This window comes from Diaporthe citri (genome assembly GCF_014595645.1).
Source record: "Diaporthe citri strain NFHF-8-4 chromosome Unknown scaffold_5, whole genome shotgun sequence".
In the NCBI taxonomy this organism is placed as follows: Eukaryota; Fungi; Ascomycota; class Sordariomycetes; order Diaporthales; family Diaporthaceae; genus Diaporthe; species Diaporthe citri.
The window spans coordinates 3,712,334-3,735,305 of NW_025064850.1; the positions used below are offsets into that span (position 1 = coordinate 3,712,334).

Genomic DNA, 22,972 nt, shown 5'->3' on the forward strand with positions numbered 1-22,972 from the left:
GAGTTGGTCGTGGGAGTGGGGCAATGGAAATAAGATCAGGGAAGAATGACTGTAGTTACCCGGTTTTGCCTTTTTGGTGGGAGAAGTGACAAGTCGAAGAAAATAGTGGGTGGGTGTGTGTCCTTGGTTCGGATCCTTACATGGGGTCTGTACCGCTGGTGCCGCTCTTCGACTTGTCCTCGGCGTGCTTCTTGGTGCGCTCCTGCAGCTTGGAGATGTCCTCATCTGGGGTGCGGTCGGCCTTGACGGCCTCCTCGCCGTCAGAGGCGAGCTCCGGCTTCCAGTGGCCCTTGCCTGTCTTCTGCTTGGAGAGCGAGTCTTGCTTGTGCTTCTCGTAGTCTTTGATATCTGCGCCAACAAGGGAGAATGTGTTAGCGCGTGATTGCTATTGGGGTGAGGAGGAGGGGCGTTGGAGGAGAGGGCTGACCACCTGAGGACTCCTTAATGCGGTTGACTGATGACACGGCGAAGCTCCGTCGGAGAACGGGCGTGGAGGAAGCCGTTGGTCGCAGGGCAGCGGCTGGGCGGAGGAATCTGGATGCCATGGTAGCTGTGGTAGTGAGATGCGTTGTGGGTGGTGGTGGTGGTGGAGGAGCTCTCTTGGAACCGTGTGTGAGGTGGAGGGGAAGTCTGGAGGATTCAATTGATCAATTGGAAGGAGTGTTGATTCGTGTCACGAATGCAGGATATTTTGGTGAGCAAGAAGAGACAGTTGATCATTAACTACTCGGTCTTGGACCTGGACAATGACCTCGGGCAAGGGGCCAAGGGAAGATGCCCATGATGTCATGATTGCGGGAGAGCTTCGAGACAGGGTTGCAGCTGACAATCCGGGCTATGTTAGTGGGTGGCAGGTGGGCAGCGACAGACACCTCGTCATTAGCCTGGCCACTTGGACTCATCTCCTGCCAGCCCGCCGAGGTATTGAAAATCCTCATTTCACTGCCCGTTGCTGTGAGAGCTATGCCCAGCTCAGCGTTGTCGGTGTTCTTGAGCTGCGGAGCTTTCGGGTCAAGTTTCCATTACATACCCCTGGATCCTGGCCATGCAAAGAGCCGCAAAGTATATTTCAACCACACCATTTACTTCCCCAGCCCCGTCACTCACGGCTCAAACCAGGCATCAATGGTCCAGAATGTTTCTTCATTATTCATCGTGTGTAAGTCCATCGCCAAACTAGGACGACAAGTCACCCGAGTCGACACCCCATGATCAGTTACTTGATGGGGTAATGAATGAATGGCTGTCGACGTCTGCCAAGCAAGTCTCGGAGCGAGCTCAGAGCATTCCAAAATCGTGACTACTCGGAGGCTTCTGGTAAAGATCCGAGTCTCCGTAACAACCCAGGACCTAAGGGCTCCGAAATATGCCCTGAACCATTTGCTCCTTTTTCATGTTCACTGCGCGAGCGGCGCACCCCCTAACCTCCCCCAGCTTTGCCTTTGCGCTTCCAATGCTTCTTCCTCCTGCCACCGTGGTGGCCTCACGAGATGAACAGCGACGTCGCTGTGCGATCCGACAAGAAACATTCATCGTGTTCTGGGAATCATTCCCACCGCCTCGATGTAAATACGCATCAGAATGCGGTGTGTGGGAAGCATCCGAGTGGATGAATGTGTAGACACCCACGCTCCTTCAAACAGAGGACCCCCGCTGGACCCTTCTCCTCTTTGGAAGCGGCATGATGATATCATCAGCAGCCTTACCATCCAAGCTCTCAATCGCGTCGCTGAAGATGTTTTTTGGAAGCGGGTGGTGCCGAAGCATGTCGCCAACCACCGGCAGGGGGCCTCGGGCAGGGAACGGCATTGCCAGCGTCGCCCGCTAACAAGCCCTGGACATCCACCAGCGGCTCCAGTTTCCTCTCTCGCACTTGATTGTCTTCCGTCAGCAGGTAGTTTCCCTTTGCCCTCATCTTTAACGGCATCTTTTTGTTGAGTGAGCGGGGAAAGCTGTATGTGAGCATGTGTTTCAAGGCAGCACGCAAGAGGAATTCTGGTAATCCCTCTAGGAACTCATCCGCAATGTGATTCACTCCTGGGTGCATGTCGAACATGTCCTTAAGAAGCCAATCCGTAAGGATCCGGTGCATGGGAGATCCGTCCGGAACATCAGCGACCAGGCGTTCGAGGTCTTCACGACAGATTGCATTTCGCCAGACATGTTGCGGCTCGAAATGGTAGATGCTGGAAATGATTGCATTTTGGAAATCGTGGCAGGCGTATTTGTGCGCGAAAGCGTAGAGCTTGAGTTTCTGCGGGACTTTGAGGTTCTCGCATTTGAAGGGCAATTCCGTTGACTCCGTCCAGACCCTGTAAAGCGAATTCACGAAGAACTGGAACTCGGCTGGTCCGTCGTCTGGGAGCTCTTTGATGTCCCGGAAGCCGTCGCAAAAGGCTTTGCCGAGGAAGTTGCCCGCCTGAGCTTGACGGAGCACGTTGTCGTGGATGCGAAACCGAATCTTTTGAGGCCCAACCAGAAAGGTGATAATTCGTGAGTCGAATTTGGAGGCCCTTGACTCTATTCAGTAAGATACGAGGAAGAGAGAGCACCATATGAGTTGACTGCAGGGGCCAAGACAGCGTTACAATCGACGTTTCAATCGCATGCTGTTGCGCATCGAAGTTCCGCAAGCCCAAACCTTCCGTTTGTGCAATTGGTCGTTTGATATTCGTTCGTTGGGAGTGACTTACACGTCTGCCGCCACGTGGGCTGCGTCGTTGCTGCTCATCTTAGGCCCCTTCCGGCTGTCATTTGCTACGTGGTGAATATTGGGTCTAGAGTGTAGACTGAGGTTTTCAAGTGGGATCTTGGTGGCCAAGCCTGCGCTGCTTGAGGTTTCTTGTCGACGTGATTCTCTTCCCAGGTGGACGAGGTAGATAGATGAACTCTGGTCTGTCCACCAGTCATCACCTACGTTGAGTCGTCAGGCTTTTGGTACTGTTTGGCGTGTACCCTTGTAGCGAAGGGGAAGCGATGTTGCTAAGCCGCAGAAGGAAGAAATAAAGAGATCCCCAGGGCTGGGGGACAATTGGGTCTGCTCATCAGCTACCTACCTTACAGAGGGAGCGAGGAAAGCAAGCCGATGGAAAGGTTTGGGTCAGAGCTTCCAACGGCTCTGCGATAGAGATGGCTGTGCTTCAAGCATGTGCAAACGATGCCCTTCCTCTCACTGTCATGCCCCAATGCTACTTAGAACGCAAACATTCGACTTTTTAGAAATGAAGCGACACCACCAGATTTGTTGCTCTCTCACTTGACCTGCATTGCCATTGAGATTCCGTGGCGTGGTAGACGGAAATTGCTCTAAAGGGGGGTGTACCAAGGTATAACAAGTTATGCCACATGAGGTTGTCCCACAGGAGGTCATCCCATAGGGATTATTCCAAAAGAAATCATCGCACAAGAGGTTATTCTATAGCTGGCTACCCGTAGAAGGTCGTCCCACAGCAGATTCTCCCATAAAAACTCATTAAACATAGGGTTATTTGACAAGCAACAATGCGCTATAACAGCGATCTTGCAGTGTTCAAAATAAGTACCGTTTGTAATGGGTCTCCACAGCTGTGGACTTGCCTGCGTTAGTCTCCCGGGTATAGTCTTTTCCTATGAAGGACTAGGATTAGCTTTTTATTAGAAAGCGAATCGCTACGGAGCGAGACTGGACCACAATAATGTGTTCATTCATGTGGACCACGGCTGAATATGTGGCTAATGAGCGAACGTGCTCCCATCGTGTGGACCCAAGCCCTTTCCACTGCTCTCCATTAAGCCCAGTGAGTTAGGGGACAGGCACTGAGTGCAATTTGCACACAGTGCTTCAAGGACTCTTGGAAAAGACGTACTTAGAAACCGGAGAGAAGGCAGAGACGCTGTGGTTGAAGCCTGATGAGAGGTCCAAAAGCTGAAGCAGTCCAGGTGCAGCTCCACATCCAGTCGCGGAATTCAAGAACTAAAGATATTATATGATGCTCGAACAGAAGAGTCGGTTGGATGAAACAGAAAAAGGTCGGGATAAAGATTAGCTGGCATTTTGGAGAGACTTGGCAGTTTTCTCGGTCTGTCATTCTTCTCCGGGGGGGGGGGGGGGTTCTCAATCTAGGCAGGAAAGAAAAGAATCTTAAGAAAGACATTTGAAAGAAATATCCTACTTTTTTGATTTGGATTACAATTCAAGCCTTCTTGAATTTGCATCCAATTTTGCTTTGCATGCAATGCAAGCCCCTAATCCAGATGCTTCACTTATGAGAAGAGATCCATACGATTGAAGGTCTTGCTGAGCTAGAGACGCTTTCAGGACAAAAGGAATTGTGACCCCCGGACTGAGATGATTCCATCCTATAACATCAACACGTGGGCGTTTATAACTCGGGCTCCTGGTGTCCATAAGGACGCGTTTGGGTGCGCTAGACTACGTCACTATCACGAAGCATACTCCTCAAGGTGGACTGGGATTTTGACTGGATGTCAGCTTTCCGTCATGTGAGTATAGACTGCGAGATGGGGTACGCCAGCTTATAGCTTGTCCCTTGTCAAGTTGATATCCTTCCGGCAGGGTGTCCTCTTAACAGGAGGTCATGTGCCTGCGCGTGTCCTTCTTCCGTCAAGCTCCTAATCGGTCTGCTGCTTTCCCGATGAACCTAGGCACGATGCCCAGTAGAGCAAGGATCGTAAGTGGCACCAATACGACCAAAAATAATTCCTAATTTTAACACCACCAAAGCCAGAAAAGAGATTCCCAGTCCACTGCCTCACCACAGCTTCCTTGCCTCCAGCGGATTTGCCCTCGAAGTTCCCATGCTGCAGGTATGATCACCATCCGCTTGCAGAAGAGCCAGCACTACCAAGGTCCTCATACCGCCTGAGGAACTTCATCTTGTATCCGACGGTGTTGTCAAATCCCTGCCTCCAGGCACCCAGCGTCTTTAGGAGCAAGACCTCCTTCAATATGGGGCCGCAGAGCTCGCTCGGTACGGAGTCCATCACTTTCTCCACCTGAGACTCCGTGGCTAGCGTGCTCGGGCGGGCCGAACAGCGGAGTTCCCTGCCAGGCTCAACCAGGAGATATCCAGACCGCAAGCTTACGGAGTACGCCAGGGACCGGACCACAAGTCTGTACAGGTGGCTTTCAGAGGGGATCACCCTGAGGAAGGTCTCGAGGGCGAGCTTGTCGGAGCCGAGAGTCAACCAGAGGTAGCTGTCCCTGGCGAATTTCTCGTGGAGAACAGAGACAATAGCGTCTTGAAGGTTGTGGATAAGAAACTGGTAGGCAAATGCGTAGAGTTCGAGGAGGGCGACCGTGCCAGACTCAGGGGGCAGGGCGAGGTGTGTAGCGCAGGTGTAGGCGGCATAGAGCCACACCATGAATGCCTGGAAAGTCTTCGGCTGCTCCTTGGAGAGATGGGCGGGGAAGACGCCGTCACCAACAACGTCAATCAAGACGTTCTGGTGGACCGTGAATCCCTCCTGGTCCGGTCCCACGCTGATGTGAACCACCTCAGCACCAAAGCGGGCATTGCTTGGATTGAAGTTTAGTATTTTTTTCAAGCACATTCTCAGAAACAGGCAGATATTGAAGAGCGCTGGACTTACTGGTTGCAAGACATGGTCTATACCGTCTCGTGTCTTTCGTCCGGTATGTTTCCTCGCGTCTCGTCCAGTGTTTGGGACGATTGGTGAACAGCTTGGCGGTCCTAGATAGCTGAGAAGTGTTAGTCTGGCCTTCTGTGGCTGGTGAGGTCAAGTTGTAAAGGACTAACCCGAACGCGTTGACAGAGATATTCGCTGACGACCTGTGATGATTTGGAGGAAGAAGTCTGAAAGTGCCAGGACAGGCTTTGCTTTAAATGCTAAAAGAGATGGGAAACTTTAGCAAGCACTCTGATGGGACCTGAGTCACTCTGCATGCAAAGCCACACTATTGAACAATCAAATACCACAAAAGAAAAGATGGGGCCACTCAAGACTCCATTGTAAGGCAAATTACAAACCGCTGTAGTTTGAAGTCAAGGTCGCGATATGTCCTGATGATGGTCAACGCATAATTGGTCACTGGCCTAGGCAGGGTTTGTAATAGCAAACACCGTATGAACGGACCCACAGGCATTGAATATCGTACATGTGCTTGTATCCCTGAGAACTGTTGTGATGACTATTGAGACTGATAGATACACCTTGAATTGAAAATAGCACCTCGATATTGCCAAACACATCATTTCAAGGGTGACACTATCAAAGTCTTCAATGTGGACCAGGATTGGTCACAAACCGCGATAGTCATTGTCGATAGTCACTGTCGCCAGATCCAGTCTCATGTATAGTGCGTCATTGTTCTTATTTCTTTCTCTCGGGAAGAACAACTATCAAAGCTGACTACCCCTTCAGATATTGCCAGGCCACCCAAGCAATCACTCATCTTCCTTGGGATGGCTGCCCGTGGCGATGCCAAACTACCTCAACAAAAGCCTGATACCACCCTCCGTATTGGCTTTGGGCGCTTCATCAGTGCGAGCACCGTCTGCAATGACAACCAGAGATCGGGACGTGGCAGGTGAAACTCGGAGTCTGTTCCTACGCATGCCTTGAAGCCCGTGCTGGCCGACCAGCCGCGGGACTTCTTGCGGAAGTACCCCTTGAGAATGTCGTGCAGAAGAGCGGCGGGTACAGCGTCCAAGATCTCGTCCATGTCAACCTCCTCCGATACTCCACTCCCACAGGCGTCCATGATCTTTCTGTGGTTTGGCTGCATCTTGGCCAGGTCATGGAGGATGAGCATCTGTGGCATCTGTGGAAAGATACCGAGAGCTCTTCCAGGGGAAGGAACGATTCGGTTTCCATCGACGAACGGCACGCTAACTTTTTGCTGCGAGGTCACCACAGGGAACATGCGGTAGGCCAATGCGCGAGTGACGAGGGTGTACAGGCGAGCGCCGGTGCCGACGTGGCCAACTAGGTACTCCAGTAGGGCGGTGTCTGAGCCCAAAGTGGCCCAGACCTCGCGGTCATCGGAAAGTTGAGCATAGATGGTGGAAACGATCGAGTCCCGCACAGCCTGTATTTCGCATGTCTGGGCGAAAACATAGAGCTTCACGAGGTCGAAGAATGACGCAAACCAGGGCGCCTGTGAGGCAATCGAGCTTGGGAAAGAAATATGTGGCAAGGTAGGCCCAATTGACGCATAGGCTGAAAGTCTTGGGCTCAGCGTCGGCTTGTTATCTGTTAGCTGCCTGATGCAGTCCAATGCAACGGGGTTGTATGGAACGTTGTTCGACGTACGGAGCGTGATGGAATCAGTGCCGGTCGCTTTGGCGAACGCATCACGGAGGAAGGCGCTGAAGCGACAAATTATCAGCTGGTGGACCAGGAACTTGACCTTCCCTGGTCCCACGAAAACGGTGGCCATTGGAGGACTGAAGAATGAGTTGCTACTTTGCAATCAGTGCTGCTTCATCAACAGAGTGTACCCGGCTGACCGATGTGCGGAGCGATGGCGAATTGGTAGGGCTTAAGCAGTCCGTTTGATAGGAGTGCCCAGGTGTGGTGATTGAGGGTGGGCATGCTTACCTCCCCTCGGGCTTTGTTGGTAGGTCTCTTGTATGTATGATAATCGTATGGGGAAGCAATTGTTGTATTGGTATTGTTTTGTTTAAGTTTTAGAAGGCTATATACTCCATAGGGGATAATTAAAGTAGCTATATAAAGATAAGGGTTATACTTATTAATATTTATAATTTTCTTTTCTTTTAATAAATACATATAATTCTTATTATAATTAATTTAAAATTATAATTTATTATATTAAATATATATAATTTTTATTATTATAAAATATTATTAAAATAATTTAAAATTATAATTTATTATAAGTTTTAAAATAAATTTATACATTTTTTATTATTATATTATTTTTTAAATTTTAAATATTATATTTATTATTTTTAATTAAAATTAACTTTTTAAACTTATATTTATTTTTATTATATATTTTTATATAATATATATATTATTTTTATTATCTTTATTTTTATTATTAAATTAAATTTAATATTATTTTAATTTTTTTCTTTAATTATTATTTATTTATTTAAAATTAAATATTATAAGTAAATTTTTTTTATTAATTTCTTTTTTATTTTTTCTTATTTTTTATTATTTTTTATAATTAATTTAATAATAATTTTTTATTTTAACTTTTTAAATAATAATATTTATTTTATAATAAGTTTTTATATATAAGCTTTATATATATTTTATAATAAGTTTTTTTATATATAAGCTTTATATATATTTATTAATAATTTAATATAAAAAGTTTTAAATTTAAATTAATATAATAATTTAACTTTTTATTAATTTAATTTTTTATTAATTTTTATTATTAAAAATATTATATAATTTTATATTAAAAATTTTAATATTTTTAATATAAATATATAATTTTTTAATTAACGTGGTTTATCATTAAGTGGCGGATATCATTAAGTGGCGGATTTTTATAGCTTTTTGCGGGGAATGCAGGGAAAAGGTACTTAAAGAGCTATTAAGAAATGCTAATAAATTTAAGCTATTTACTATTAAATTTTAAGTATAATTATCTTTATAAAAGATTTAATTTTAACTTAAAATATAATATGTATTTTAAAATATATAATAAAGTATATATAATAAAATTTGCATCCTTTTTAAGTTATTATTAAATAAGGTGCATAGGTTAATTTTACTTATTTTTTTTGCTTTATTATAACTATACCTTAAATCCCAGTTTTTAATTTAATTTAAAATAGCTGCAACCCTATAACCCTAACCTTAAAACTATATAAAAACCTTATTTAAAAGAAGTGTTATTTAATAATATAAGTTTTGTTTTAATATTTAAATTTAATTAAAATATAATTAATATTTAAACTTAGCTAAGTTATAAAAATTCCGCCACTTAATGATATCCGCCACTTGGTAGTAAACCACGTTATATTATTAAAAATTATTAATAATTTAAATAATAATTATTATAATAATATTATTTAAAAAAACATTTTAATTTTAATTTTTAATTTATTAATTTTAATAATTTTTTAAAATTTAAATTTAATAAATATTTTATTTTTTAATATTTTTTATAATAATAAAATTATTAATTTTTAAAGTAATTTTTATAATTTTTATAAAATTTTTATTAATTTAATTTTAAATATTTGTCAGGGCCGTGGGGCTGATCATGCGCAGGGGCCCTCTGGGCCCGTCTGGTTGGCTTATCTTATCAGCCCAACTGGCCTTCAAAACCACTCTAATCTGCCCTTTCGGCAATTCTTCCTTTTCCTTTCTTTTGTCTTAGGCAAACCTAGTTGTAAATTAACCATTCTTCACTATTACATTGTGCCCTTATTGCCATTTAAACGTAAGGACCGTCTTAATATTTTTTTATTAAAAATAATTAAATTATTATTAATATTAAATAAATTAAAATTATTATTATAAATAACTTTATTATAAAGATTAATAAAATTATTTTTATAATTTTAATAATAATTATAATATTTATAAAAAAATTTTAATTTAATTTAAAAATTATAATAAAGTTATTTTAATATTAATTATATTAATAATAATTATTATAATATTTATAAAAATATATTTTTAATATATATAATAAATATAATATTTATTAAATAATTTTTATTTATTATTATTATTTTTATAAATTATTATTAAAAATTTTTATTATATAAAAAAAGAGATTTATAAAGATTTAATAAATAAAATAAATATTTTTAATATAAAACTTTATAATAATTATTAATTTAATTTATAATTAATATAATTATAAATATATTATAAAAAAATAATATTATTAAATATAATAAATATTATAAATAATTAATATTAAAATATTAATAAATAAAAATTATATATAATAATATATAATTATTTTTAAATAATTTATAATTAAAAAAAAGTTTTATAATTTATAATTATAATTTTTTTATATAATTAATTTAAATATAATTAATTTATTATTAATTAATATTAATTAAATTTTAATATAATAATAAATATTAAAAATATATTTATTTTATTATTTAATAAATTATATAGTTTTTAATATATTTATAAAAGTTATTAAAAGTTTTTATAAATTATATTAACTTTATTAAATTTAAGTATTTATTAATAATATATTATAAAAAAAATAATTTTATATAAATTATATTTTTTTATTTAATAAAAGTATTTTTAAGGTAATTTATAATTATATTAAATATAATATATATTTTTATTTTTTATTAATAATAATAAGCTTTATTAATTATATTAATTTTTAATAAATTATATTATTAAATTTAAATTTTATAATTATATATTTAAAGTTAATAAAAATAATAAAAGTTATTTTAAAAATTATTTTCTTAATAATAATTATTATTTAAAGCTTATTTATAATATTTATAAAAAATATAAGAAATATTATAATAAAAATTATAATAAAAATTATAATAAAAATTATAATAAAAATTATAATAAAAATTATAATAAAAATTAAATATTTTATTAATATTTTTAATATAAAAATTATAAATTATAATTTTATTAATTATATACTTTTTAATAAAAGTTAATAACTTTTTAATATTATTAATTATATTTATAAATCTTTATAATAAATATTATAAAAAATAAAATTAAAATAAATAATATTTAATAAAATAAGTTAATAATAATAATTTAAAAATTATAATTATAAAAAAAAATTATTCATTTTTTTAAACCTTAAAAGTTAAAAGTTTTTTTTATTATTAAGTTTTTTTATATTAATTAAAAGTATTATAATTTATATTTATTTATAATATAATATTATATTAATTTTAATAATAATAATAATTATAAGTTTTATTTATTAATAAAATAAAGTTTTATTAAGTTTTTTTAAATTTAAAAATAAAGTTAAAAATAAGATTTATTTTAATAAAATTTATATATAATAAATATATATTTCTTAAATAATAAAATATATATATATAAGTATTATAAGAAATATTAATTAATTTATTTAATCTTTATAATATTTATTTAAAAAATTTAATAATATAAAAAAGCTTAAAAAAATAATTATTATTATATAATATTATTACGGTTTAAGCTTTGCTTATTGTAATTAATTAGCGGGCTTTAGCCTTATAAGAATAGGCTTTAACATAAGTGTAAATAAGGAGCGGATCTCTTTCTTTGCACTTTAAATATAAACCTTATTTAAGCACCTTACGGCAAACAATTCAAGGTTAGCCCATAATAAATGCTTATTAATAAAAAAAATATAATTTTTAAATTAAGAAAATTCTTATAAAATTATTTCTTTTACTTTATTAATTTATAATACTTATAATTATTAATTAATATTAATAACTTTTTTATATATATAATAATTATATAAGGAAGTAATTATTATATTAATATTATTCCGTTTAAGTTTTAAGAGGCTATATGCCCCGTAGGGGATAACTAAAGTAGCTGTGCAAAGGCGAGGGTCGTACTTGCTAACAGGCTTGGTCACCTCCTGAAGTCATAGCTGGTCAGATCAGTCTTGGTTGAGTCCGGCTCCACCTGGATCTGGATGGACACGGTATCGCCAGGGCCAAGAGAGTGGCTGGAAGTATCGCCAGTGGAGTTGCTGGTGACCTTTGAGGCCTGAACAACAGTATCTTTAATAACAGCCATGTCGAAGGAGTGTTGATCTTCAGTCTGCAAAGGGGGTGTTGCGGTGGCGCAGCACTGGACAGCAACTTTTTCTGTTGCTGAGGTAGGTGCAAGATTATCTAAACTAAATGGAGGGGTATTGAAGATCTAATGGCTATGAATGAACAGGAAAACAGCGAGTGTTTGCAAGATGGCATCAGATACCAAACGACCTACTATCAGAGCAGAAAGGCATCATTCACTTTGGAAACCATGATGGAATGATCCAGGGCAAGCTCAGCAAGAGCAACTTAAAGGTTGTCAAGCCATTATGTTGAGAATTATACTGGCAGACATTCTTTTCAAAAGACATCCCCAAAGGACAAGATCCTTACTTCGACATGACCGTCATGCCCTTCCTTGCAATATTCTTTTTTTTGGATGTGCTTTTGATAGACTGCGTTCAAATAGACAGTCATTGAATGGCCTAGACATAGGGTTCTATGATATTTGTATGTCCATCTACGACGGGAAGTACAATTTGTGCCCTGCAAGACAAAAGGTTGACTCAGATTCTCCTATCTGAACACAAAAAAGGTCTGGTGCTTAATGTACCACTTCACCATCCTAATGCCCCCTGATTGTACTGCCTGCCTGCTCATTGCTGGTGCGTCGTATCACAGTCCTCTATCAGGTGATCCAAACAGCATTGTCCAGAAAATGCGTCCTCCCCAATGTGTACCTCTTGAACACACTGAATACATGCGTCCCATCATCCATGCTCAGTCATGTGAAGAAGGTGAGGGTTGCACGTTCAGTCTGCACCGCCCAAGAGGTAGTCGTCAACTTTGTCATGTGCATCAGCCAGTACCTTTCCTGTTGGAGCATGAACATTCAGGCAGCTCGAAGATTTTCTTGAAGGCGAGTCGAACGAGCTGGTCTGGGATGTTGTCCATGAGCTTTTCGGCATTGCTTGTTCGTGCTTGAATCGAGTTGTTGACCAGGTAGTTGACCAGGAACTGGTGCATTTTCGATTCCTGCGGCACTCTGTCCACCAAGCGGTCAAGTGAGCTCTTATTGGTCAAGAACTCACAGTGACTCCAGCCCCTCGAGTGAGATTCCTTGAAAAGGGCTCTCATGACCGCGTCATGCAGCTTCGTGATCTTGTTTTGGTGGGCAAGGACGTAAAGTCTGACAAGATCGTCGGACCTGACACCCTTGAGGGGGTCTTGCGTCTCCAATTTCCCTTCCAGTGATGCATAAGCCCATGTGACAAGTAGCTTGAATGTATCGAGCTCCTCATCCAAGAGAACCAGAATTGGGATTTTGTCACCTTGGCCATCCGGCATGGAAGAAATGTGCAATGAAAGATCGCCAGTGACTCCAAAAAGCTTGATGGGAAAGTAAATGCTGAAATACCATTTTGAAATGTAGGCTTTGAGACAGCCAGACTCATCCACGTTTCTTCTTTCAAAATTCAGTGTCAAACTTGACTGCTAAGCAGTGTATTACACAGACATACACAGGTAGAGAAAGTGTGTATGTTTGTGTAAAGATAGTGTAAGAAAAAGGGAATTCGGGGCAACATACGAGTCATAGCCGGCGGGTGCCCAATGAGAGGTCATTTTTCTGATGTATTGATAGTAGTGTCTGGTGTAAGTCTGCAAGTGCTCATGCAATATCTGTGTCCAATATATCAGTCCAGTCGTTGTATTTTGGAGAGCATTTGTCCCGAGTGATCATAGCCGGCACTGGTGCGACTGATGTTGTTGATGGAGGAGGCTTTGCTGGATTGTCTGTTGAGACACGCGGACCAATAATCACTGATAGGCTCTGGCGGGGTCTTGTGAGCTGAAGTGGACAGATAGACTCAAGAAAGCAGGCGCTATGATCTGTTGAGGGAGAAAGTATGAAGGAGGAGGAATGTAAGGTATTGAGCAAGAACCGGTGGTCAACAGGCAGGTTTATAGCAGGCTCGGGCACGGGAATGACGAGGACTGACTGGTCGGGACTGGTGACGGGAAAAGCTTGGCTCATAGCATGTTCCAATGAGATCAACACAAACTTAAGGAAGGTATTACAGCAGCAGCCAGTGGGCCACAGCAAGACGGTGACTATGACAAGCTGCCATCAAATGACTTTGAATTAGACCACGTATCATGAGCCATTGAACCATGCGCTCTGTTGCAGAAGACCATGGCGACGGCAAAATGGAACAAAACGTGTCTGAGGCGCTGTGTGCCAACCGAGGGCAGTGTTCACCTACATCGCTTCCTTGGGTGTCCTCGCAGTATCGCCATTTCCATGGTTGGTTTTCTCAAGCTCGAAGCTCTCCAGCTCCTGCCCGAAGTTCGACTTGATACTGTCTCCCATGAAGAACACGCGTGCAGACGAGATCCAAGTATGCCACCTCTTCGCTGAGATGCGTTCTCAAGTTCCGTTAATCTTGAGCGTCATCATGTCATGTAAAGACATAAGCTGGCCTTGCTCTTTTGTGTCAAATGCGAACATGGTATTGTCTTCGGGATTTTCATCATAGTTCTTCACGCGAGGCAGGCCACTCTGAGCAGCTTCGGACTCGCTAAGTAGTACACGGGCCACATAAGAGCGGTGTTGAAATTGATGGTATTTGAATATGGATCTATCAAAGCTCAACGTAGGATACGAGCAGGATGAATACGTGCGGATGAAGTACGAGAGGAATCCTGGGGTCAGACCGACTAGAATGTCCTGGTGTGGATGACCAACCCTCAACAGGCAGGGGAGGCTGAGCTAGGAGCTTGATCAATCCCAAAAAGCCTGACATCGGCCAACACCAGCCCTGACCAGCCGCCAGGTAGGCCATGGTTTCAAGAATTAGAGCCTGGAGGCGCGGGTCAAGGTGAGAGCCTGGCACACATGTTGCTTCTGTCGTGGCGATGGAAAGTACACTCATGGGCTGGTGTCTTAGCGGAGGCGTTACCGCCCGCGATCCAGTTGTAGGAGGCAGTCTCGCTCACAATGTCGTAGCCCAGGTCCGGCGTCTCGTTCATGATTTCTCTCCACTCGGGCGTTACAGGGTTGTGCTGCTTTCCCTTAAATAGGCTCATTGTGAGGCGTTCCTTGATCAGCCTCCTCATACCGCAGCCGGGCATGGTGTGCTCGTAGACGTATTGCACTGAGAAAGTCAAACATGTAAGCGTACTACTCGGTCACTATGAGGGGTACTGTGATGGGAAGCAGATTATGAAAATGCGGCATGGTCATCCGTACCGTCCTTGATATCAGGTCTTCGCATGCCAACACTGTAGAATGCATGTGCCATATCCACGCAAGCGTTTTCCAGCTCCTCCACCAAAACCTTGGAAGCGAGGACGTAGAGCCGTAGGTAGTCCTGGATGCACGCTGTCGAGGAGCTCGCCGTGAAGTCCTTGCCTAACATGACATTGGCCGCTAAGGTCGAATTCGAGACGGCCGTGGGCGTCAGGGTGCGGATGTACAGCCACCGGATGAAGAGCTCGAAGGAGTGGGGGTCGTCCTCCGGCATGGTGAGCTTGTCCTCAAGGGACTCCTTGAATCCCGAGTTGAACGCCGACCTGAAGAAGTCCGAGATGCCCGACAGGAGGTTTTCGTGCCTACAGTTTTCAGAGTCAGCTGTCAAAACACTGAGTACGTAGTTCCATACAAATGTGGGGAGGAATAGACCACAGCGTGGCCACAGCCTGTCTTAAAACTTGTAGCCTGATGAAGTTTCCCAGGCACAGGCTACAGATGGAAGAGGTCGCTTCTTGATGGGGTTGAGATTGTAGCCGAAAGCTGCTTACAGTCTCCACTGGACTTCGCTCGGGCCCACGAGTACTGTCACCACCCGCTCGGAGAATAACCTATGGTTGTGATGATGGGTCAGTTTCAAGACTGCTAGAAGTGACGTCCCCGGAAGGTTGGACAGTGTGCGTGACCGGTGGTGGGTCGTCGTTCACAGGTTGTGAGTGACACCATCACGCCCGACCTCGCCCGCTAGCGGCCAAGAAGCTTAACAGTGAGAGGTGCGCCACCCACCTGTCGACTGGAGGCTCTGACGGCTCCACAGACTTGGACTTGTCCCGACGCTTCCCTGAATTCGTAGGTGTCTTTGCGCTGTCCTCGACGCCCTTGTGGCCGCCAACATCGGGCGAGGAAGCAACACCACCCATCGCGTCCGCCAGGGACCGGGTCACTGCGGCTGGCTCGGCAGAAGATGATGGTTCTGGGGAAGCTTGAACGGTGCTGCTGGGGCCGGCAGCATCGTCCGACTCTGGGGGCTTGCTGATCATCCCTGTGTATTGCGACGTGGCCGCGGGTCAGCCATGGTTGTCAGGGTTTCGAGAAGGGAACGGCGGTGGTGAGACGGAGTGCGTTTTCATCAGCCCAGCGTCCCAGCACTGCGGTATGTGGGGAAGGGGCAACACAGAACAGCAGGCGCGGAAGGCCGTGGGGAGGAAAGAGCATATGGTACTTCGCTTATGTGGTGGCCCCGGTTGGGTGTCAAGACTGCGTGCATCGTCAAGATGCTTCAGGCTGTCACGGCTTGAGCTCATATTCGGCGAACCGGTGTCTGCCTCTGTACTCGTGTGGGGTTGAGAAGAACAAGTGCAATGGGCTTGGGCACCAGATCGTCCAATCGTCAGCACATCCGACCGCCTGCTGGTACAGGGCTCGCTCCCCTCGAACGCTTCTTTCGCATGTACATTCCTAGTATGCTTTTGACTCGGGAGCTGTTCGGATCCCATGACGTTTGTCGGCCATCCATTATCATCAACTGTGAAGGTCAGTCTTTACCACCGGCAATTTTTCCAAAAGGGCCAAGACCACCCATCCGGCGCCCATCTAGAACCCAAGGAGTCGACGCATCTGCACATTTTCACTGACACAGAAGATACAAGTGAGGGCGCAGTCTTGTCAGAAAGGCATTGGTGTTGCCCATTTTGATGTTGCTGAAGACAGAATATCTTTTGAGCACACGCGCTGCGCTCCATCCGGGTATAAGACCCCTTTGAACACCCCCAAACGCTCCAGCCAAACCAGATGCATCAATCAGTATTGCCCCCCTTAAGACGTTATGCCAGGATTTCCACAGCGCACGCATGCACCGTGCATGCAACCCCATTCAGAAACCCTGAAGATAGCGACCGAGGAGAAACTCGACAGAAATAAGCCGGCAGATTATGGGGTGAAAGCGCTGCCCGAGGTACATGAAGTTAAAAACAGATATACGACCCAAAATAATGTGTCAACCAACTCCGCTGTCCGTTTGCCGTCCCCCCAGTAGCCCAGCGTTGCATATAAGACTCGCATCGCAATAACACGTAAATCCACATTGTCTTTGCCAGCCGCCTGATCCCCTCCAGGTCTTTGTTTCCGTAAGCCCAAAAAGCATCAAAAACCCCGACTGTGTGCAAAGAACTCCGCTGCTTGAGATTTGCCGCAACCCCGCTCAATGATTTCGTTCTATGTGTCGAAAAGATCTTTTGTCTTTGGACAGCTCAAGAGACCCAAGATGAACCCTTTTTTATCATGCGAAGTCGCCGCTTCTCGTGTAAAGTGGAGAGAACCCCGTCAAAACTCCGTCGTTAAACACCGATGCAGATGATTATGTCCTCGAGTATGCAGGTCCGGGAAAAAACTGAACGCCCATTCGAAAATCAAAACAGCCCCCATCTTCGGGAGTCGAAGCACCGAACCGCTCAAGTTGTAATACAAGCAGCAAAAGAACCGACAAACTGGTATCGATAAGTTTTCGTGTGGCGCCGTGAGGAGAGTCAACTCCTACCTCGGGTCGGAGGTGCTTATGTCGAAAAAGTGTCTTTATACAATGTGATGCGGGCGTGGGCCCAAAAGTCGGTTTGTCGAAAGGCCAGTCGACCAGAATGCGTGCCTAGCCTCCCCTGAGTGAAATCAAGATCAATTGCCTGCTTGTTGAAAGTCGGTGCCCGCCAAGATGAATCAGCTGTCTGAAAGAGGAATGTGCGGCGAACCTAACATCCTCGATCACATCAATGACGACGGCCGGAACGACGTCACCCCGCCTCTGGTGAGAAGCGGAGCGACGTCACTTACCAGCGGGAGCGAAGGCTCTGCTGCATCCGGACCGATGGCGAGACCGACGAGGGCGGCGAGGGCATGGTCAGGCCCTGGCCGTTGGCAGGGTTGATAATGGGGATGGCATTGCGGGCCCTGGTGGCGGCTGGCTGGTGTAGTTTAGGGTGAGAGTGGTGAGCCTGGAATGAGGGCGGGAGGAACGCGGGAGAGGACGAGTTGAGTGTGTAGGAGGCAGCAACTTGTTGGGGCTGTTGCGTTGGTGATCCCGTGGGGGAGTTGCTGGCCAGGGATGATCGTTCGGAGCCACTGTAAGCCAACTGCGAGTCCCGATTGTCAGTATACCGTCGTGGCATGGTCTACTCGTCCATAGCAGGGCGGGTCCTAGGCCAGGTCGAGGATACTCACATCACTCTCGGTGACGAGGCCGGGGCAGAACTCCAGATCGTCCTCAAGGTCGAAGGAACGGCCGAGTTCGTACTTTGAGCGAAAGCTCGACACAGACTGCGACTCAGACAGCTCTTTCATACTTCGGACACCCCGGAACTGCTTGTGCTGCGAGTTCTGGGAGACGGAGAGCCTCGGGCCCCGGCGATTCCGGCCACCATGGTGGTTGTGCGAGACAGCCGAGGCTGTGGACGGTGTGGGATGTTGCTGGTGGGTGTTGAAGTGGTAGTACGAGGCCATGGTTGCTGAATTCTCGAGATTGCGTGTCGATGGGGTCGTTCAAAAGTGCTGGGTCTTGCGTTGGGGGCTTGTGGCTCAGATATGTTTGCGGAGGGGGTCCGTTGTATTGCACGCCGATGATTTGCGGGATTAAGGTCAGGTTTCAGCGACAAAGTGTAAAAATCAGCCGATGGTTCTTTTTGAGACGGTAGAGTCAGATCCGGGTTGAATGCGTAAGTTGATGATTTCCGTTTTTTTATTATGATGCTGTTTGGATAGCCTTTTGGTTCGGAGTGGGAGATGATTCAAAGATAACGGTTGTTGGTGGTGTGTTTGATGTATGTGGGATGGGGAAAGTGGCCAGGTGAGGTAGGTAGGGTTCGGAGTGGTTGGGTAGAGATTGGAGGTGGCAGGTGGTGGTAGAAGTAAGGGAAGACGAGAGGCGGAATGAGGAGGGAACGGAGCGGGTGTTTGTTGGACGAGGGCGGGCGGGCGAGGGACTGGCCCTGTCGACGGGGGGATTGGGGGGTGGTCCAGGTGTCCAGGGTGGGAGAGGGCCCTGTTGATTGGCGATGGGGGGCAGGGGGGTTGTCAGGGTGGTGCATGCGACTTGCAACTTGGCTTGAACGGACTAGACGGAACGCACCTTGGGGGGGCGAGGCAGGACAGACAAAAACGCACTGTGGCACTGTGTGCGGGCCCGGGCTCCCACACGGTATGCCGACCTACCTGGGCCTATGCAGCACTCAGATCCCCTGGTGGGCAGGCTGGGCCCGGCTGGTGTGTCCAAGGAGATTGGAGCCCATGATTCTACAGCCACCCTCAATTCCTGCAGGTGGTTCCTGGTCCTCCTCCACCCTCAGTCACCCCAGCACATGACGATGACGGCTGTTGCTCACTCTCCCTCGGAGTCAGAGCCAGAGGCTGGACAGCCGAACGAATACTTCTCCATTAAAACATAACGTGGCACGGCATGGCATAACTCATGTCTGCGATGCGATGCGATGCGATGCGATGCGATGCGATGCGATGCTGCTGCCACCATCCTCCTCGCCCGGGAGTAGACACGCACACACACACACACCAAAGGAGACACTGTGCTGCCCACGCCCACACCCACAATGCCGCTTTCAGCCCTCGAGCCCCGAAATGGCAAGCCGCTCGAGAGGAATGAGAAGAAAGGAGGAGTCGGCCTAGCAGTGGCAATGGCCAATCAGCAGGGGGTTGCCGCCGCTGATCTCCATCTTGGACGCGGAAAGTGAAGTGTCGTGAGTGTCTGAGGTGTCCAACCACAGCCCCACCCCTCCTCAGGATCTAGCGTTGACCTGACCACCCTTCGGCTCCTGCCATTGGGCCCTGGGCTCTCCATCGTTCCAAGGGCTGTGCTCCGAAACGGTCAAGCGCTCTTCCATGATGCCGTCACCGTCTGCGTTGCTCCCCATCGGCACTGTGCCCTTGCTGCCCACCGTCACCGCACCGTCCGACATGATCCGAGGCCACCCAGCACCGTCACGGATCATCTTCGTCGAGGCCACTTCCTGACGACAGTAACATGCATGTTTGTCTATTCACGATTCCGAAACCGACCCAGACAGGCACACACGAGGACGGAGTACAGCCCGCAGGCTGCATGCCCCGGACATGGCCGGCCAGGGAACACCAGCCCTCTTGCTCCGTCGCGGCGGTCGACGGGGCCACACCACACGGCGCACAGGAACGCCGTTGAGGGAGGGTGGCAGGGAGGAAAGAGAGAGCCGCCCCGACCGTTGGGACACCCCCCCCCCGCCCACACCCCATCCCCGAATTCACAGAATCAACCTGGCCGACCACAATCTTGGGCTACCGTACTTGTATTTCCGTTTCGATGTGCATACTTTCATACCAGCTCCCAGATGGCGCATTTCTCTCTCTCTGCCCGAAATGGTCACGTCCACGTCTCTGGGAACTCCTTCAATCTACACCACACTCCCCACAAGCACACGAGGCGCTTCATCCAAGCCTCAAACGAACCCTCGTCATTGTCACCCTCGGCAGACAAGACCCTCGAGAGTCGCTGAAACCTGCAGCCGGGTCAATGCCCCTTCGCGGCCCTTTGCGATCCGGGTCTGAGGCACCACCTGCCTCTCGGGCTGGGACTCCCTGGCCCGCCAAGCCCCTCCAACTTCGCCACCCTCCCACCAAGCGGCACAGCGCAGGAGTGGTCGGCCTGCAGGCGGCGGCGGCACTCTGTGCCAGTGTGCATGAGCATGGACGAGGCATGGCCAGTTAGCGACACGGACCCGCCGGCGGCTTTGTCAACCCCAAGGCCCTGTGGCGAACCAGGTCCGCGACCCCGATCTGGTTGGCTGCCGCCGTTCACACTCGCAGCGTTCCCTGATCGAGGCGGGGACCGAGGGCTGAGGCCTTGTCCCGTGTGACCTGTTCTCCCACGTCGCTGCGTTCCAGTCCAAAACGTGGCGGCTGGCATTGGCTGCTACGAGCCACAGTGTCGAGCGCTCTCGGTTGCCTTTCCGTAATCAAAAGCGGAGCGGACATTCTCATATTCGGGCTCTCGGGCGGTGCCAGCAGTGTACTGTATGGGGGAATCTGCTGCCGATGATTTGCCTGCTGCCAGCATCAACAAAGCCCTCGCCACTGGCCTGTCCGTGGTGGGCTCTGACGTATTGCGGGCTGTTGCCCATGTCGGCATGCCTTTCGATCCTGTCCTATCACCACAGTGCTACTGCATGCCGCTCCCGGGGTCGTCAAATCATGCTTGCCCGATCCTCTCCCCACGACAATTCAACTGCTGACTGTTGCATGAAACCCACGCCATCCAGTGATTGGGTCAAATTGACTGCATGGCCCACATTGGGCGTCTGTGGCCTGGGGACGAGCTTGACAGGGCACAGAGGCCGCAATCGTGCGCGCCCCGTCTGTGCATATGGAATGATGATCCCGATCATCTTTGGGTTGGGGATTCTCAGAAGGGTGAATCGCTCGACGGTGGCCGCGAATGGGCCCAGGCCCGCCAGGGGTGCTAGAGAAGATGCGCGCCGGCCGTGTTTAGCATGGAAATCTCTTCGAAGATGGAAGCTTTCCTCAGACAAGCGCCTTGGCTGATTGGGCTTAACGGTAGCATTTGGCCAAGGTGCTTGCTGACTGCTTTATGCTTAGCATGGTCACCCCACCCATCACATCCAGGTCAAGCTCACCACCAGCTCATGCCCCCAATGGACGGTGGGGTGACGATGACGAAGCAAACAGGTTAACGGAACCTCTATCCTCGTCCACCTCGACATGCCACGAGACTCACCTTTCGACCATCTCTTGCTTTCACTAGCGATCAAACCATCCTTGCGTCGTGCTCCGTGAAGGCAGCTGCAGATGGACCTTTAAGCGAGTCATCTCCAGGTCGAGGTTTCACTCTGCACAGCGCCCCAAAGCAGGTAGAATAAGGGGTCGGATTGGTCAATGGGTAGAACGTCTGCGGTGCGGGGGTTTAAAGTGTTTCTATTTTAACCCTTGCCACAACGTCCCCTATCCCGAGATCCTTTCTGTCCTTGCTCGACTGCGCTGTTGACCTCCTCAATCCAGTCCAGTCATGACAATATCTAACACCTCCGGGTAATCAACTGGTCTAATCCACTCCAGCACCACAGAAGTCACGCGCCAGAAAGCGCAGGCAGCATAGACAGCTCATCGAACTCGTCCTTGCCGAGAGTTGAAGGCTTCACCGTAGGGCCTGCTGTTGCCATCATTCAGCACCGTCTTCTTCGCCGGTTACATGCGAGCCACGGCCGAGAAGGTTTGCTTGAACCCTGCCACACCGCCGTTTGGAGAAACGGGTGCCCGAGGCAAGGGGAAGCCACCCACACCCACCACCTGCCACACAGCCCATCCCACAACCCCACGGGCCGTGCTCATTTGAGATGCGGACGCTGGCACCCACAAGGCGGTAGCTGCGGCAAGCTCTGCCCCTTTCGGTCCTCCTGCAGAAAGGCTGTAACACCTGAAGGGTGCGGCCTTGCTACTCGCTCGAAAATCGAGGATCTGGCGACCACCGCGCGGCAGCGGATGTGCGTCGGAAACCTTGAACCATGAAATTGCAACCAACCTGCAGCCACCTGCAGATACTAGTAACAAGTTGCTGCGCCTTTGTCATGCGAGATGGCAGTCTCGACCTCTCTGGCCTCTGTAGCCGGAGGTTTCCCGCAACCATTCCGGAGTATCAAATAGTCGAGTTTGCTCATCCGCCAACCTTCCCCGGGCTGTGGCACTTCTAGTGTGGGTGAGGCACGGCATTATTGAGCGGGAGCTATAGCGGTCGACGGCGGAAGCCTTGGCCATGCCGAACCTAATGTCTCCTGCGCCCTCCCGATTGCCAGATCTTTTTATGTTTCATGTCTCTCGTGTGGTGTGCTCAGCATGTGTCAGATTGAGAAAATGACTAGTTTGCGTCAGCCCAGGTACGTCTAACCATTTGAAGCCAGGCATTCAGGGCCGCCATCTCCGCCTTTCCGCCGCCCCGTCCCGAGATCTCACCGACGACACGGCGGCCGAGCCGAAACCACTCTACCCTTAGCACAGTCACCGAGTCGTCCTG

The 22,972-nt window shown here is 46.3% G+C and overlaps 7 protein-coding genes across 7 annotated transcripts; all 7 read right to left on the bottom strand.

Annotated features, from left to right (window-relative positions):
* Positions 1-136: 136 nt before the first annotated feature.
* On the bottom strand, positions 137-545 carry INS49_011639 (uncharacterized protein; the record flags this gene model as incomplete). The annotated part of the gene is made up of 2 exons (XM_043172352.1): positions 137-348; positions 428-545. The coding sequence occupies 2 exons, from the start codon at positions 543-545 to the stop codon at positions 137-139; spliced, it is 330 nt and encodes a 109-aa protein (XP_043024097.1).
* Positions 546-1,717: 1,172 nt separating this feature from the next.
* INS49_011640 (uncharacterized protein) lies at positions 1,718-2,731 on the bottom strand (the record flags this gene model as incomplete). Its single annotated transcript, XM_043172353.1, has 2 exons — positions 1,718-2,513; positions 2,694-2,731. The coding sequence occupies 2 exons, from the start codon at positions 2,729-2,731 to the stop codon at positions 1,718-1,720; spliced, it is 834 nt and encodes a 277-aa protein (XP_043024098.1).
* A 2,081-nt stretch (positions 2,732-4,812) lies between these two features.
* On the bottom strand, positions 4,813-5,606 carry INS49_011641 (uncharacterized protein; the record flags this gene model as incomplete). Its single annotated transcript, XM_043172354.1, has 3 exons — positions 4,813-4,995; positions 5,086-5,518; positions 5,593-5,606. The coding sequence occupies 3 exons, from the start codon at positions 5,604-5,606 to the stop codon at positions 4,813-4,815; spliced, it is 630 nt and encodes a 209-aa protein (XP_043024099.1).
* An 848-nt stretch (positions 5,607-6,454) lies between these two features.
* On the bottom strand, positions 6,455-7,402 carry INS49_011642 (uncharacterized protein; the record flags this gene model as incomplete). The annotated part of the gene is made up of 1 exon (XM_043172355.1): positions 6,455-7,402. The coding sequence occupies one exon, from the start codon at positions 7,400-7,402 to the stop codon at positions 6,455-6,457; it is 948 nt and encodes a 315-aa protein (XP_043024100.1).
* A 5,079-nt stretch (positions 7,403-12,481) lies between these two features.
* Positions 12,482-13,016, bottom strand: INS49_011643 (uncharacterized protein; the record flags this gene model as incomplete). The annotated part of the gene is made up of 2 exons (XM_043172356.1): positions 12,482-12,513; positions 12,560-13,016. 2 exons carry the CDS (start codon positions 13,014-13,016, stop codon positions 12,482-12,484), a joined length of 489 nt encoding a protein of 162 aa, XP_043024101.1.
* A 913-nt stretch (positions 13,017-13,929) lies between these two features.
* Positions 13,930-15,959, bottom strand: INS49_011644 (uncharacterized protein; the record flags this gene model as incomplete). The annotated part of the gene is made up of 5 exons (XM_043172357.1): positions 13,930-14,084; positions 14,597-14,824; positions 14,920-15,281; positions 15,471-15,530; positions 15,706-15,959. 5 exons carry the CDS (start codon positions 15,957-15,959, stop codon positions 13,930-13,932), a joined length of 1,059 nt encoding a protein of 352 aa, XP_043024102.1.
* A 1,779-nt stretch (positions 15,960-17,738) lies between these two features.
* On the bottom strand, positions 17,739-18,408 carry INS49_011645 (uncharacterized protein; the record flags this gene model as incomplete). Its single annotated transcript, XM_043172358.1, has 2 exons — positions 17,739-18,041; positions 18,130-18,408. The coding sequence occupies 2 exons, from the start codon at positions 18,406-18,408 to the stop codon at positions 17,739-17,741; spliced, it is 582 nt and encodes a 193-aa protein (XP_043024103.1).
* Between the last annotated feature and the right edge of the window lie 4,564 nt (positions 18,409-22,972).